Source organism: Pavona decussata, unplaced genomic scaffold, assembly GCF_977016875.1.
Source record: "Pavona decussata unplaced genomic scaffold, jaPavDecu1.1 SCAFFOLD_155, whole genome shotgun sequence".
Taxonomy (NCBI): domain Eukaryota; kingdom Metazoa; phylum Cnidaria; class Anthozoa; order Scleractinia; family Agariciidae; genus Pavona; species Pavona decussata.
The window spans coordinates 2,401,414-2,418,122 of NW_028145567.1; the positions used below are offsets into that span (position 1 = coordinate 2,401,414).

Genomic DNA, 16,709 nt, shown 5'->3' on the forward strand with positions numbered 1-16,709 from the left:
CGCTTCCCGTCCCTTATCTCTCGGTCCAGTCATTATGGTCTAGAAGTGCGCGTGTGCTCCAAGAGTCTGGGAACGAGCGTGAAACCACGAGGCTGCAAACAAATATTCAACATGGTGGGTGAAATTTGGATTGTGTTGTGCTTTTATTTTTCGATCTAGCTCATTTTCATTCTGTTTTCTGAGCCTTTGTTCCCTTCGCTAGGTTCTGTACGTGTTGTATGAGCATGCCTCGGGCTATGCTGTCTTCAAGGTCATCGCACAAGAAGAAATTGGTGTCTTGTTGCCAGAAGTTCAGGAATCAGTGGCCGATCTCTCTCGATTCGGAAAGTTGGTCAAGCTGGCGGCATTTTCGCCCTTCAAATCGGGAACTAATGCTCTAGATAACATCAACTGCATATCGGAAGGTTTGTACCTTGATCACAGTTATGTGGATTTGATAGAAAAGTCATAATCGAAGGCCAAACGTAAATTAGTCTCTGGCGTTATTCACGTGTATTTTAATATTGTTGTGATACTGTTCGCCATCTTATTGTACGCACATTTTTGTTGATAAGCTGCACTCTGAATTATTACTTTGAGTATACTCTCGTTTTCTTGTTGCCATTTGAACTAAACTTAAGGTGAAACGGCGTGTGAGTTGCCAAAGATCTGATTCTGTGGGGATTAGGTTTTGTATAGTGGTTTGTAACTCTTCATTATATTAGCATATGGTCATTCGGTAAGGTTTCCGCACAGCCCCTTGCATTAACTATGTACACATTTTCTGACTCTTACTCTGTTTATGATCGCTGTTTGCTGAGGGATAGTTAGAGAGTAAGTGCATGCAGAGTAATGTGCATGGGTTTTGCAGAAGTCTTTCCTATTACTCAACTGGCTGGCCTTCAGTGAGTGTGTAGCCTGGTTTGAATGTATGAGGCAAGGAAAAATATTAGTGTAAGCAGAAGATTTCACTTGCACGATAAGCATAAGCAAGGAGGTCTAAAAAGCAGGCGCAAAGCCTTTAAATTACTAATACGTAGTTCAGACACAATGCCTTTCGTGTGCAATGTTTTATGTGCGTATTAACCGGGTTTCACTGCAATTGTGTATTTTTAGGCATTATCCATGATGACCTCAAGACGTTCTTGGAGGCTAACATACCAACAGGGAAGAAGAAAAGTAAGGTTCTGTTAGGTGTGGCAGATCCTAAACTCGGTGCAGCCGTTCAGGAAGCTGTGAACATCCAATGTGAGTCCGGGGGATTGGTGCTTGAGGTACTCAGGGGGATCAGATTCCATTTTGAGAAGTTGATCAAGGGTTTGACTGGCCCAATGGCTGCCAAAGCTCAGCTGGGTCTGGGGCACAGTTATTCCAGAGCCAAAGTCAAGTTTAATGTCCATCGTGTGGACAACATGATCATTCAGTCCATCAGCTTGTTGGATCAACTGGATAAGGACATCAACACTTTCTCAATGAGAATCAGGTATACCCAAGTCGTATTTCTCTTCTAAATCTTTTGCCTCAAAGTCAGCGAAAAGTTGGGAATTTTTTTACAATAATATCAATAATGGCAACCCAACTTCAGCTGGCTAATAAACTACAGGTAACTACGGCCAACTCTCACCTTGCGGACACCTTGCTATTATGGACACCCTGATAATACGGACAGCAGCTAAATCCCCGGCAAAAATAAATTACAGAGGATTGACTGAAATAAATTCCCGCCATTATGGACTCTCGCTATTAAGGACACTTACTTGCGGTCCCGAGGGCGTCCGCAATAAAGGAAGTTGAGTGTTATGAAAACAAAAAAATCGTTAATTTTTTCAGCCATTCTATTCACAGCTCCTTAAGTTACATACATAACTGGAATGGTTTGTCATCCTCATTCACAGTTATTTTACATTCATTTATTCATCCTCTATGGGGTGGTACATTGTGATCTCACAAGTTGACCAGCTCCCCGTTTGCTTGATAGCTCAGTACTTAGGGAGAGCACTGCATTGCCATTACAGAGGTTATGTGTCCAAATCCAGATCAAGATTTAAATTGCTGCTGTTGCTTGGAACTCAAAGAAAAATAAAATTTGATCATGGTTTGAAAAGGTGATTTAGTATATAATTATGGGAAAAACAAAGCATGCCTTTTATGCAAAATTTTAATTTGAAACAATCCACTCCAAGGTCAGAATTAAAACCGTTGTGATCCTCCTTAATCTGAGTATATCCCTTATCTTTGATCTTCAAAAACCCCTTAATGCCTAACATCAAAGAACAAATTCTCCTTGTCTCCATACGTTTCTTATAAAAGTGCTGTAGAGAAGTTATTAAAATATCAAGAAAATGCCCCTGGGTGACCATATCCTTAATTCTGATGACCTCAGAATTATTGAATAAGCATTGATATTACAAGGAGAAATTTGATGCTGATCACTTTTAGGGCTTAAAGGGTTAAAAGCCTGAGGATAAAATTGAGTATTGTTTTGATTGTTTTATTGCAGAGAGTGGTATTCCTATCATTTTCCAGAACTTGTGAAGATAGTGTCTGACAACTACATGTATGCGAGAGTAGCCCAGTTCGTAAAATCAAGGAAGGATCTGACAGAGGACAAGCTCGAAGGGTTGGAGGAGATTGTAATGGACTCAGCCAAAGCCAAGGCAATTTATGACGCTTCCAAATCATCAATGGGTGAGTGAACTAGTGTTCTTACTCAATGAATTTGTGTCTTTTAGATCTACAGTACTGGTAATCTCTAGTTAGATCCTTCTTAACCAGATGTGGCAATAGGCTTACAGTCATGATTGAGAATATTAGAAATTACTTAAAGTTTTGATTTATTGTTGCTGATGGCAAAATAGTATGATCGAGGTTTTACTACATGAGCAAGCTTAACAACATTACCACCTTTCTCTATTTTTACACGAGAGGATTTTAACATAATGCTTTCTGTAAATCGTAGCAGTTTGCAGAAGGCATACAGTGTATTGTAGTTGAGTGGTCCAAGCACCAGACAAGTGGGATGGGGATTTTTTTCTTTCTTGTTCTATGCCTGCAAAAAACTGAAAAAGGTCACCCAGGCATTAAATTATAAATGGTTTAGTATTAGCCATAATTTTGCTACTGATTATTAGTGATTGTTGTGTTTGAATGCTGCAGTAGAGGGACAACCAATGTTTTGTTTGGTTATAATGTCTGTTCAGAGGCTAAGGGCTTCAGAGAAGGCAGCTTCACAGTCATAAACTAAAGGAAGTCACACATTCTTGTTGTCCATTATTCCTTTTTAAAAACTAAGAAGCTTGCTATCTTCACCGTAGCTGCCAGCCGTTATGTTTAGCTGGCGACCGGCTTCTAATGACAGCCCTGAATAATAAAATATTTGTAATAATATCTTTGCTTTAATACATTTTATAGGGATGGATATATCACCAATTGACTTGATAAACATCCAGACCTTTGCATCACGGGTGATCGGCCTCGCAGAATACAGAAAGAGTCTTCATACATACTTGGTTTCCAAAATGAATCAGGTGGCTCCTAACTTGTCTGCACTCATTGGAGAACAGGTGGGCGATCATGATCGTATAACAATGAGAAACAACCACATAGCTTCTTAGAGAAAATTGTGGGCCTAGCTTCACATCTGCCTCCTCTTATTGTCTTATTCTAGACACTTTCAACAGGTCTCATTCTTGAATCATGCAGAATGAAAGTCACATGTATATGAACCAAGTAAACTTAACCTTCACAAATGACGCCTCCTGTGAACAGTCCCGGCAATGTTCAAACACTGCAGGGCTGTCACTAAGTTGCAGTCCATCTACATCAGTATTTTTGAAATTTGAACAGAGTTTGGAAATTTACAAGTCAGTTTTGAACATCGTCAGCCAGATTACAGAGTTCCTGTAGAATTTTCCCTAGTGTCAGTATAAAGCTATGAATTTTTCTTTACATTGCAGCATTAAGTATTTAAAAAAAATAACAATTGTTTCCCAAGTATTTTGAATTTTTTTTTTCAGTTAATGCATCTTTTTTAGAAAGATTTCTGGAGAAATATTCAAGATCCCATTCAAATGCCGGACATATAAAAAGAGGAATTTGAATGTTCATTTCATTCTCAGAAATACTGGTTATGCATGACATAGCCATGGCAGTGTTTTACATCAAGTATTTTGAATTTTTTTTTTCAGTTGATGCATCTTTTTTAGAAAGATTTCTGGAGAAATATTCAAGATCCCATTCAAATGCCGGACATATAAAAAGAGGAATTTGAATGTTCATTTCATTCTCAGAAATACTGGTTATGCATGACATAGCCATGGCAGTGTTTTACATCATACAGTAAATTGAAAATGCTTTGTTCGTTTCAGGTTGGTGCTCGATTGATTTCTCACGCTGGAAGCCTGACAAATCTTGCAAAGTACCCTGCTTCAACAGTCCAGATTCTAGGAGCTGAGAAAGCTCTGTTCAGGTATACTCCCACTCTTATCTGTCAACTCTTTAAGCCCCAATAGTGCTCAGCAATTAAATTCTCCTTACAGTATCACTGCTACTTTAGTCACAGGTCATGAGAACAAAGCAATTGATCACCAAAGATGAAATATCTTGCATGGTTCTAAACAAATTTTTCCAGTTGCCGTTGAACTTTCTCTAAGCAAGCAAAATTTCAAGCCTAAATGTACTTACAAGACGTTAGACTACAGACTCTTAGAGTGCTTTGACATCGCCAGAACCGGTAGACCGGCCAGTCTGTAAATCAAATGCATCAGTTTGAAGGGATGGTGCTGCGAAATCTTGAAAAATAATCACCCCGAAAATGGTACGCGCTATATTGAAGAAATTCGAAAGACATTCTGACAAGATTTTAAGGCAACACAGCCAAGAAATTGACCTGGTCTCAGATCTGACTCAATGGCCATTGTTATCAAATGCAAAATAACGCAAATGTCCCCAGGCTTAGTAAAGGTGGTCACTTACGAGAGATTTTGAAGTCATTGTTGTCTACGGACTGACTGGTTGTCTTAGGTGATTCCTGAAGGGAAGGGAGGGAATCTGGGGTGCTTACCATTTACGCAAACCACCCGGATGGAAATTTTCGGCATAAATACAAAATGATTTAGGTTGTCTTAACAGAAGATGGATAATATGCAAAATGTATGGACATCAGCTGTAAATCCCAAAAGGAGAAATAAAAATGCATCAGTTTGAGCAGAAGCCCATAATTTCAGAAGTACTCCAAATGGAATGATGCGTACCATTTGATTTTCCAGCTGGAATTTCCAGGTTTTCCATATAAATGGTAAGCACCCCTGGTCACTTACGAAAGATTCTATAAAATACAGTTTTCACTGAGAACAGATAAGGGAAAACGTCATTCACGAGAATCCAATAGTAGTGTGTGTTACATTTCTTCGCAGAGCTCTGAAGAAGAAAGGAAACACTCCCAAGTACGGTCTCATTTTCCATTCGTCATTTATTGGCCGAGCTGGTACCAAGAACAAGGGCCGCATATCCAGATACTTGGCAAACAAATGCTCCATCGCGTCAAGAATCGACTGTTTTTCAGGTAATGTTAAGTCTGGTGAAGTCCACCGGATATACCCAGACTATCTTCATTTTTTACTCAAGTACTCAGTTGCAGTACCTTAAGAAACTTGTGCGTTTTAATCAGGGTAAGCTCTACTATTTACAGAAACCGGCTTTCTGCGCGCCGAGCAGCGTGAAATAAGCGAGCGAGTTACTGGAGGGTTTGAGAGTACATACATGTTATTTGCGATTGCATGGTGTCGTGTTGAATTTTTATGACGATTGGCTTACATACTTAACGGAAAACCCGTCGTTACCCAACGGCGTAGCCTGCGTAGCTGGCGGTATTGTAGGCGCGCACTTAGAAGCGAGCTACGAAGCCGCGAGGAGACTTTCTTTCGCGCGCGCCTACAGTACCGCCAGCTACGCAGGCTACCAACGGCGATTCTTTGGCCCGGTTCACACGCCGTACTTTACACGAGTCCAATCGAATTCAACGACCCCGGCTTAATTGATTCGGACTTCGAACTCAATTCAGCTGAAGTTAATTCACCGATGCATACTATGACTGAAGAAAATTGCGGATTTTGGTCAACGTATGCTTTTGATTCCGCTCATGTGAAGTTAGGGGTCTGAATCAAAGCCGGTACACAGCCGTTATTTCCGGCTGAGCAGATCCGAATTAGACCGGCCGTTCTGAATTGATTTAGACGTCATACTTCACATGAACTTAATTCATTGAATTCGATTCGTCTCGTGTGAAGTACAGCGTCTGAACCGGGCCTTTCTCTAAAAGGACGAATTTTTGGTGGTTAGTGGAACTTTGGTAGGATCCTTTATTTTGTGAAGCAATTCTTCTTAGTCCCTAAGCGGCATTTTCCTTTCTGGATAAGTGTTCAAAAGTACATTTAAGACAGTTGATAACAAGAATCTGGCTTCAATAACATCATAGCCATGTACTTCAAGAGAGTTCTATAACGAGGGATATACGTCATGGACAAAAATGTTTTGTAATTATCTTTCTACAGAAACGCAATCGAGTGTGTTCGGTCAGAAACTCCACGATCAAGTTGAAGATCGACTGAAGTTCTACGAGACGGGCGATGCTCCACGGAAAAACATCGATGTGATGAAAGAAGCCATCGCCGAGTTCGAGGAGAAGAGCCAGGAAATGGACGGAGACGCGAGTGAAAAGAAGAAAAAGAAGAAGAAAAAGAAGGACAAGAAAGAAAAGGCACAAGCTGTTGTAGAAGAGGAGGAACAAGCGACACTGAATGAATCGACGCACGTGGAAAATGGCCACGATGAGGGGGCCAGCAAGAAGAAGAAAAAGAAAAAGGAGAAAGGAGAGAAAAGGAAGGCGGAGGAAGACGTAGAGGAGGAAACTGCACCAGCCACAATTGAAGAGTCAGAAGAACCGGTGAAGAAAAAGAAAAAAAAGAAGAAGCGAACTGATGATGAATGATTCGTTAATTTTGTGCAAGCGCGCATGTGATGATGGGAATTACGTATCATGCCGAGACATTGAGTTTATCGAGTAGGAAAGTTTTTGAAATGAAATGATGTATTTTTGCAGCTTTTCAAACTGTCCAGTAAGGTGGAATTGATACAATAATTTTATTTCTTGCACTGTAAATGAAAGGGCAATTTTCACTTCAACGTAGTTTTATTGCAGTACTCTGTAAAAGCAACCGGAGTTTTGCTGGTTACCAAAAAGAAACGCGAGTGGAATGAAGGAATGTACAGTTCTCAAGTCTTTCGACTTTCACACCAGGCTGTAAAGAAACGATTAAACGAGAACGCAAGATGTTCCACCTGCCTTTTAATCCAAACCGACTAGTGTACCTTTCTGTCTAGCTGCGTTTACTTTGTTAGAGATCAAGGCGATGCTGGTTGATTCGCGTGTTCTGATAACCACGAAATAAACCACCGTCATGGTCTGTATATAGCAACAATTTTAAGGCTGCTGTCGCAATCGTTTTACCAACCAATACATTTTCGTATTAATTTACAATTCGTGTCTTTTTCGTTGCCCATCGTATTGCGGTGTCAACAATGGTCCGTTTAAGGAGAGACGAAACTCCACGTTTTACCGAGAACTTTGTCAAGCCTCTTCCTGGCAGTCAAAGACCCTGTTCACAGGAAGTAACTCGTGCACCCTACCTATTCAAATTCCGATCCAGTGTCATGTTATGAGGTAAAATTCCTGCAATTAAATCTGACGAGGAAATTGATTTATTTTCATACTAGTCTCCTTATACGTTCTTTGTCAGAGGATCGTCAAGTGAAAAGAAGCGTTGCGTACCTTTGTCGAATCATCGTACACGAGAGAAGCGTATAGTGTTGGATCGGGAGGGGGAAGATCCCCCTTTTCAAATCTGAACTTGTGCAATTTGTCTTCGATAATCAAATGTGTTTAAATTTAAAGTGAAAACATCGTAGACCTCGTTTGCCCGGAAAGTTCGTCGAGTATGTTAAATTTGCTAAATCAGACTAATAGTATTTATCGTAGTGTTGCCATTGACATCGACGAAATTTCCACAGTATGTCACCAAATACAGGAGAACAGTGTCTCTAATAAATTAAATTCTTGTATGCAAAATAAATGTAGTGGTGCTTGGAGAAATCAATTATTTGCAACCGCCAGAGGTGTTTTGACTTACGCTATGTGACTACCGTGTGAAAGGTAACATTTGGCCCCCTCCAGTTAAAAATTCCTGGATCCACCCATGGGGTACGTTTCTCAAACGGGCCCGAAAAGTAAATTTCTTGAGCCTTTTCTATAGATTGCCGTTTGTTTTTCGTACAAAGTAACTCGATGTGCTTCTTAATCTTGGAAAACTTAATAATGTCTTTGCTTCCGAAATTATCAAAAATGTAATTTTAAGCAATGAATTTTGAGCATGTAAAACACTTTTTCGGGTCGGAAATCGTTTCGAGGGTTTGCGAAACACGCTGGCGCGGTGTCTGAACTAGGAATAACTTTTCTTATCACGTACCAGGAGCCATAGTCGGAATTATGGTCCCTGTTTGTACCCAGTGGACCATAAGCAACCAGAGAGAGCCATCTTCCCGTTCACGTGTGTGTGTTTTTTTTAATCCTTTCGGGAGGATTCACAATGGGAGAGGGACTGGACTACTGCTAGTCTGCGTCACCAGGGGTCCTGGGTCTTGGGCTCCTCCACCTCCAGGAGGGTAGCCTGCGTAGCCGGCTGCCGGAATTGTCCGCGCGCGAATGGAAAGTTTTATCCTCTTGCGGCTTTGCTGCTCGGTCGCCCACTTTGGCCATCGCCTATCATCCCGCCAGCTACACAGGCTATCCGTGAGGAGGAGGAAAGATGGCCTCTGACATAAAAGAGACAGGGGTGGGGCTGCTCACTGTATCAGTAGCATCAATTCTTACGGCCATCCCTGTTTCCATAAGACGGTTAGTTCTCGGCCCGAACAAAAAGCTCGGCAGCAAAAAGTTGCTTGAGACCATTTCCAACCTCATTAATGCAGCCAAGGGATGTCCAAATGAGGTAGAGATTTATTGACAGTGTCCTCTTACAGTGTTTCGTTTACATGCTACAATTAGCACGTGTAACTTCTTAAAAAAATCTTACACAACAATCTTGGAGGAATGCGTAGTAGTTTTAAGGAAGTGGTCAAAACTACTACGCTCGAACAGGATCCACCAAACCACCGAAAGATGATGGTCTCTGTCTGCACCCTCTTTCCTCAACCTCAAAAGATGGTGTCTTTATTGCATAGCCACACCTTTATCCAGCAGTAAAAAATGACAATGAAATTCAAACCTCACTTTTCTTGTTCATGTAGCAATGCTGACTCATGTTAGCTGAATACCCGGGGCTGAATAATTCTGTGTCAACTCAAGTTCTAAAGCCAATAAAATTTTGTTGGCAATGTTCATGACTGAGATGGGTAGCGTCTTCGATAGAACCCCCCTACCCCAGAGAAGGTCGGTCCTCTTCGAACAAACTTGTTCTGACCAGTTCCGTTATCAGTGAATACGTCCCAAAATCGAAGATGACCGTTTGCGTTCTCTTATATGAAGTACAGTGCTAAATGGTAAGTGATCAGGGAGCGTGGGGACGAGTGTTGCCCGTACAATCACGAGATTTCTGAGATTTCTTTTCTTTTCATATTTCTTCTGTGCATTTTCGGCTTTTTATGTTGCGCAGTTTAATTCGTCTTTCCTCTGCACCGTTATCCAGAAAGTCCATTGTAACACGGTTTAAGCACAGCATGCGTCTAGTTCAGTTCGTTGAAGGGGGAAGGCAGAGAGTTGGGGTCGAGACCAAAGATGGTGGAGATGTGGTCGATATCAGTGCCGGCGAATCTTCCATCCCAAGTGACATGAGGTCATTCCTGGAAGGTGGAGAGGAGATGATGAAAAAAGCTCAGAGGTATGAATATCCCGGGTTTAATTCTCAGAGATCTTTTATATTTGTGCCACATTTCCATTTGTTTTTGCATGCCCTCCACCCCCCTCCCCTCCCCCATCACCTCTTAAGCCCCTCTCCCTTCCCCCACACTTTCTCCACTCTTACTATATTGGGTGCCAGTATAAGTCTAGGCAAATACATATTAAACTAAATATAAATAAATTAATAAATAAAGGACTTTATTTTTCAGTCACATGATGTCCAGTCTGTCTGCCAAATAGGGTATTTTTACAAGAACTGTCTCAGTTCCCACACGCTGAATTTCTCGTAGCTACTATTTATAAGAATCCGGGGCTAGATTCTAGAATATCCGGCCACTAAAATCTAGAACTCAAAAACCTGCTACCGCAGTTATGCAGTCATCTAATAACTAATTTGCATCCACCACGGGACTGCGGACTGCGGTAGCACTCCAGTTTAATATTAAGATCATCCACTTCAGGACTGTGGGCCGCAGTAGCACTACAGTTAAATACATTCCTCATTCTTTAATCCATTCACTACGGGACTGCGGACCGCGGTGGCACTCCAGTTTAACACATTCCTTGTTCTTTAATCCATCCACTACTGGTCCGCGGACCGCAGTAGCACTCCAGTTTAATAGATTACTTTGATCAATTACTTATTCATCTGTTGAGCACGGTAGCACGGACCACTGGTTTCAGAGTAATGCACCTTGCAAGTGGACAGGTATTCTGAAATTGCTCGGAATACGGACAATAAAGATGGAGTCAGATGTAACGCATATACTTTCTCAATGGAAAATAAAGTCAATTCTGCTTATAATTTTCCATGTTATTTAAAAAACAAATCAATGGCAGTTTTTCATGGTCTATACGATTTCTTAAAGACTATAAAATTATGCCATAAAATGTTCAAAACTTGGCAGTTTATAAGAGAATAGACCATGGGAAACTGCGGTCGATTTGTCAATTGCATTAACGCTTCTCCGTAACCTTGAAACCCGGCAATATTGATGTTCAAAGTGGAGACTGAGTATCCTCAGGTTGAGATAGATTAATCTGAGCTGATTCTATTCACATTTTTGAATCTCATGGTGGGGTTTCTTAATAAACTTCTAAACAAGGAGTCAAATTGCCTCGCACCTGTCTTACCTCCCCTTCCCTTCTCCACTGAGAGGCTAACATGTAGACTCTGTAGGTGATACATGTGTGTTTATTCCAGGGTTGTTGATGGTGGTCAGCATGTTCTGAAGAGAGCAGATATTCAGCTTAAGGCTCCAATACACAATCCAAATAAACTGATTTGCATCGGAATGAACTATGTTGATCATTGCGAAGAACAAAACTGTCCAATACCAACAGAACCCATCCTCTTCAGCAAGTTTAATAACACAATAACTGATCCAGGAGCACCAATCATTTATCCAGATGAAACTGAGGTTTGTTTTTTTGGTGGGATTGTTTAAGACTCCGAGAAGTCTCTTTCTTCTCCTAAGTTCTGTCATGCTTGCGTGATTTTTAGCGAGCGGCAATAATTTGCATAACATTGCCATCGCTTCAAATGCACGTGTGATCTGAGGGAAAAAATAGGACTGCTCACAGTCTAGGATTGTTTTTGAGAGAAACTACCACTACGAAAAAAAAAATTCAAAGTCCCATTATGGCTAATATGAGGCTGACATATTTACATAGCATGGCTGAGGGGTTGCAGCGCATGCGGCTTAAGGCCAGGTATTGGTGCTTATAATAGGTACCATTAATGTTATATCTTGTTTTCTGAGACTTTGTGGAGGTGGGCCCATGGGTTGGGGTGAAAAGGCAGGAACCTGGATTGAAAATGTTTCAGAATTAAAACAAATTCTGTCCAACTAGACCTTATTGTTTTGACAAAAGGGTTCAAGAAGGAATCCTTGATCCACCACTGCTCTCAGAATTAGTGTATTCTCAGAGGCAGGTGGTGGTAAAGAAAGATATTTAAGAGAACTGCCTTAGAAAAGAAAATTAAAACTGTTTCTTTCCATTTTTTCAATATAACAAATTGAATTTAACATTAGCAGATAGAAAAACTTTATTAATAGAGGGTGGCCCAGTCAGCAGCAAGCTGGGCTGGTATCCATAGGGGCCACACATGACCTTAAAGAACTAGTACAGCTTACAATAAGGAAGAATAAAATCCTGAAAACATGAAAATGAAATCTATAGCATTAAGCGTACAGTTAAATCAATGCCTTGTCAGCAGGGGTTAAAGACAAAACTTAATCATTATTTAAGAAACATCTTTCGTGATCAATCAATCACTACAGCTTTGGAGTTTTTTTGTTAATTTTATGTCCATATTTATTTTCTTGCAGGAACTAGACTTTGAAGTAGAACTTGCATTTGTGATTGGGAAAACTGGTAAAAAGATCAAGGTGAATTAACTTTCTCCAAGCACATCTGTATGAAACTTTCTAACTGTTAGTCATCCATACACTGCTAATCATTCCTACCTCCTATCAAGCCTAGAGATGCTCTTTAATTAAGGTAAAGCTTGCTCTAGGTGCCCACTACACTTCCAACCGTGCGCCAAATGTTGTGATGGAAAGCTCAAGTGGTGTTCACTTGTGATATAAGTTTAAGTGCAAGGATAGACATTTAACTTACATAATGTCTTTTCTGGTAAAATTCAGTCCATGATTTCTTCCTAAAAGTATCTGGTTTAACCCAGGAATCATAAGCATTCGTGCAAGTGCAAGCAAAAATTTGATTCGAATTTTAACCATTATGCTTATGCATTGATCCTGATTTGGCATCGATGTTAAAATTTAATGCTGTTATGCTTGCACCTGTGTGCGTGTCATTAGTGAAAACCAGCTCTAAGCTGCAAACATTTAGTGGATGTTTCTGACTCAACCCTCTTTTTCTTCTTAATTCTAAGATCAAAATGTATTGTAATTTCTAGGAAAATGAAGCCATGGATTATGTGGCTGGTTACACTGTGGTACATGATGTTAGTGCTCGTGACTGGCAGTTAAAGAAGAACAGTGGACAGTGGCTGATTGGGAAGACATTTGACTCGTTCTGTCCTATTGGACCAGCTATAGTCACCAAGGATTCCTTATCAGGTAATTGATATGGTTTGCAGGCATTTTCAGGAGTGAGGTGTGGGGAGTGTCAGTGCCAGAATCTTGGTTAACCATAGGCCCCATGTTGGATTTGTAAATTCTTAGGTAGCTGGGGAAAGAGAGGTATTTTTTCTCCTCCCCTCCCTCCCCCTCTTTTTATCAGCCTAATACCCACCCCCTCGGTTGTACTTTATACTCTCCCCAATTTTCCTCTACCTTTAAAATCCAAGATGATGGCTACGGCCCTCACCCAACTTAACATGCCTCATTGCAGGCTAGTAATCAACACCGGCAAAGTTGTGTCATTTGCATTGATATTGTAAGGAGTCATTTGATGGTGGTCCTATTGGGGCCTGAAGAAGCCCTTAACTGTATGACATCAACACCCCTATATGTGATACTTTGTTGTTCTTTCAAGCGAACATGAGCAAGGGAAGAACTCTACAACAAGTTTCAGTCACGAGGCTATGGAACAGCATATAGCCCAAAACTTAGCAAAACATCACCAGAAAGTTTTTTGTCTTAGCCTGTGCTCAATGTGTTAGCATTACAATGATAAACAAGGAACTATTTCATGCGTACTGTCACAGATAACACTATAATTTTTATGTGGTATGTGGTCCTGGTATTAGCAAAACCTATACAGGGGTAAAATTATAAATGAAGTAAGATGTGGGCCACAGTTAGATCTTAACCATTTGCCGTATTGCATCTGTATCATCTAGATCCTCACAAACTGGGAATCCGTTGCCGCGTTAATGGAATGGTCATGCAAAACTCAAACACTAAAAATTTGGTGTTCAAGACAGAGGCCCTTGTATCTTTTATATCAAGGTAAAGTCAGAGCAATCATCAAAGGAATGACAAGTTATAATTATGTTTCCTGTTCAGGACTTAGAGAATTATAACCACTCCATGTATAACTTGTAGGTTGTTTTTCCAGTGTTAAGTTGCTTTAATATTGTTGTCATATGAAAGTGACAGTAATAATGGTGATGACAAGATATATAAGAGGAAGAACAAATTAGTTATGTTACTCTTTTGGCGATCAGTGTTCATGATTAAAATAATTTTAATCATGAACACTGGTAAAAAGGGGCTTAAAACTGATCTAAGAAACTTAAGAAGTTTCCTAAATTTTCGAACCATCCCCCGAAGAAGAGCCAGAGATACGATTCGAAAATTTGGTAAACCTTTTTTTTTAGATCAGTTTTGCTTTTACAAATTAGTTAGTACAGTAATTTTTTAACATTTTACGTAAAAAAAAAAAAAGAAAAGGAAATTTAATTGCTTATCCAAAACATTCTTTCAAAAGATTTTTGTACCTTAGTTTTGAAGTAGACGTTTCTTTACCATTAAACATTAAACATTTTTAATTAGCAAGATAAAAACCTCTGTTAACCTTCAATTGGGGATTAGCGTTAGTCAGCTTTCGAACAACCGGGCCGAAGGTTTCATAGTCTCCTTCGCAGCCGTTATTAGGGTCGTCACGCAACGCTCCTCCCCTAATAACGGCTGCGAAGGAGACTAAAGGTTTCACTGAGTTGACTTAAAATTTATATAGAGATATTATGTCACTTTGTTGGAAAACTTCCCATTATAATTGATATTTAGCACATACATTGTAGTTACTTTGTACTAGACGTATGAATACATCAGTGCTGTTTTCATACTTGTTTTGTTGCATTGTTGTCCTGTAGGTTTATTACTCTCACTCCCGGTGATGTAGTCATAACAGGGACTCCCCCCGGGGTTGGATGTTTTAGAAAGCCTCCTGTTTACCTCAAGGTGAGTGTGGCCTGGTGACTAAATACAAACATTGCAGGCTGTGGCCTTTAAGGGGTCTACCTGCCTTGAGACATTTATCTTGATCCCGCAAGGGGAGACGGAAGCACAAATTTCGACTAGTCTTCTGCTTCCTGTTTTGTACAGGTATTTCAGAGATCATAAGTTCGAATCCTGTTCAAGCCAGAATTTTTTTAAGGCTTTCTTTTTGCAACTGCTTAAGTTGCGTTAAAATAACTGTGGGGGACTTTCTTCTATTTAATTTTTCGCCCGCAGTTTAAACATATGTATTCGTCGTTTGGTGAAACAAGCTATTGACACCTGTGAATGAAAATGTTCCGTACTTTGCGAGTTTCAACGTACGCATTTTAAAAAGAAATTTGAAAATCTAAATTATACTTATTCAATTAATTGTTTTCAACTCGTTGAAATTGAGTAGCACGCCTTCCGAACACCACCCCTTCCCTCAAAATACCAAATATTCACGTCCACAGTACAAAAATGTCTGGTAACACCCGACCCACACTTTTCAAGTTTGATCTGTTTGTCAGCGCGTTTCAGTGTCATGTGAACTCTGAAGTGAACAATCCAACCAATGATTTGTTTTGTTTTACACAACTGCCAAACATAAGTGCAGTGCTTACCAATAGACCCCTGAATTAGACTCCCTTGTTCACGAACAAAATGGATCTGAATGAGAATCCACCCGTCACAACCACAGATGTGATTTTTGAACCTCTGTATCTAAACTTCTTCTTACCTCCGAAATTTCCACTTCGAAGTACTGACACCTCTTTTGCGATTAAATTAGTCCTTTCGAAAATAGGACAAATAGCGCACGAAGTTGATATTTGTGTAGGGAAAAAACGGTACATTGTCGAATAATTTCCGTAATATTTGAAATGTGTATAAGGCTAAAAATTGGCCCAAGAGTTTTCTAGGTTAGAACAAGTTCGAGGGATGAGATGGGCAAGAAGGCGTGTTAAGCCCTGCTCAAACGGCGCATGATAGTCGATGATAGTTGATGATAGTCAAAACTATCATCCACTATTATCAATTATCATTCGCGTGGTCAAACGGGAAAACTTTCATGAAGTATTTGAACACGCTCAAAGTGAATGATAGTTGACGGTAGTCAATTATAGTGCATGATAGTAAGTCGTCAAACGAGTGAGCGAGTTTAAGCTGTGTTGTACAGACCAACAATGGATGGGAAGAAAAACTGCGAATACGCAAAACGCTTTCTCGACCACAGCTTCATTTTAACAGAAAAATCTTGGGCTCAGTTTGTTCCGATTTCAAATTTTACTCAAATTATTTGACATTGAATTCCGCTTTTTTTCCCCATAACACTGTACTTGCGCCTTGCCCTGTTTTCATGGCGTCTTTTACTGTGAAAATATCCATTTGATGGGAGCAAAAAAAAAAAAAAAAGTGACACTTTGTTGAGTTTTTAACTTCAAATCATTTCGCTTGATATTGAGACATACAGTAAGGACTCAGTACATTCAATGCACTTCAACGTTAATGTGTGGTTTCATTCACTTTCTTTTCAGAGAGGGGACGTGGTGGAATGTGAAATTGATGAAATAGGATGCATTTCAAACACAGTCCAATAACAGACTATAAAATCTAGGGTATGCTAGCAGGATTTTCAGAAGGAATACTCCCTGTACACTAAATTCAATATGCCAAAATGGACCAGCTGTAACTGAAGAAATTGGTTGATATAGGTGTGTTACAATAATGAAAAAGATCAAATCATTACACATTTTTATAATTCTTGCAGTTTTCCTGTTTATCGTAATAGGGATTCGTCATCTTCTGTGACTGAAAAACCATGTACAACCTATAGATTTATTTCTGTGGTAGAGCTATAAAAATAGAATTTATTTTGACTCACCTTT

General features: G+C 39.9%; 2 protein-coding genes across 2 annotated transcripts; both read left to right on the plus strand.

The window, feature by feature from the left end:
* Positions 1-59: 59 nt before the first annotated feature.
* Positions 60-7,334, plus strand: LOC146465839 (nucleolar protein 56-like). The gene is made up of 8 exons (XM_085127960.1): positions 60-114; positions 203-404; positions 1,096-1,462; positions 2,480-2,667; positions 3,391-3,542; positions 4,347-4,447; positions 5,394-5,542; positions 6,531-7,334. Exons 1-8 carry the CDS (start codon positions 112-114, stop codon positions 6,965-6,967), a joined length of 1,599 nt encoding a protein of 532 aa, XP_084984086.1. The 5' UTR covers positions 60-111; the 3' UTR covers positions 6,968-7,334.
* Positions 7,335-9,583: 2,249 nt separating this feature from the next.
* On the plus strand, positions 9,584-16,566 carry LOC146465840 (oxaloacetate tautomerase fahd2, mitochondrial-like). The gene is made up of 7 exons (XM_085128019.1): positions 9,584-9,911; positions 11,136-11,352; positions 12,265-12,324; positions 12,855-13,017; positions 13,743-13,851; positions 14,718-14,805; positions 16,359-16,566. Exons 1-7 carry the CDS (start codon positions 9,676-9,678, stop codon positions 16,419-16,421), a joined length of 936 nt encoding a protein of 311 aa, XP_084984145.1. The 5' UTR covers positions 9,584-9,675; the 3' UTR covers positions 16,422-16,566.
* Positions 16,567-16,709: the final 143 nt, after the last annotated feature.

Coding starts and splice junctions, on each gene's coding strand:
- LOC146465839 (XM_085127960.1), top strand. Junction 2,668..3,390: donor CGCTTCCAAATCATCAATGG/GTGAGTGAACTA, acceptor TACATTTTATAG/GGATGGATATATCACCAATT. Junction 4,448..5,393: donor GCTGAGAAAGCTCTGTTCAG/GTATACTCCCAC, acceptor ATTTCTTCGCAG/AGCTCTGAAGAAGAAAGGAA.
- LOC146465840 (XM_085128019.1), top strand. CDS start 9,676: ATGTTGCGCAGTTTAATTCGTCTTTCCTCTGCACCGTTATCCAGAAAG. Junction 12,325..12,854: donor AAACTGGTAAAAAGATCAAG/GTGAATTAACTT, acceptor TGTAATTTCTAG/GAAAATGAAGCCATGGATTA. Junction 13,852..14,717: donor CTTGTATCTTTTATATCAAG/GTAAAGTCAGAG, acceptor GTTGTCCTGTAG/GTTTATTACTCTCACTCCCG.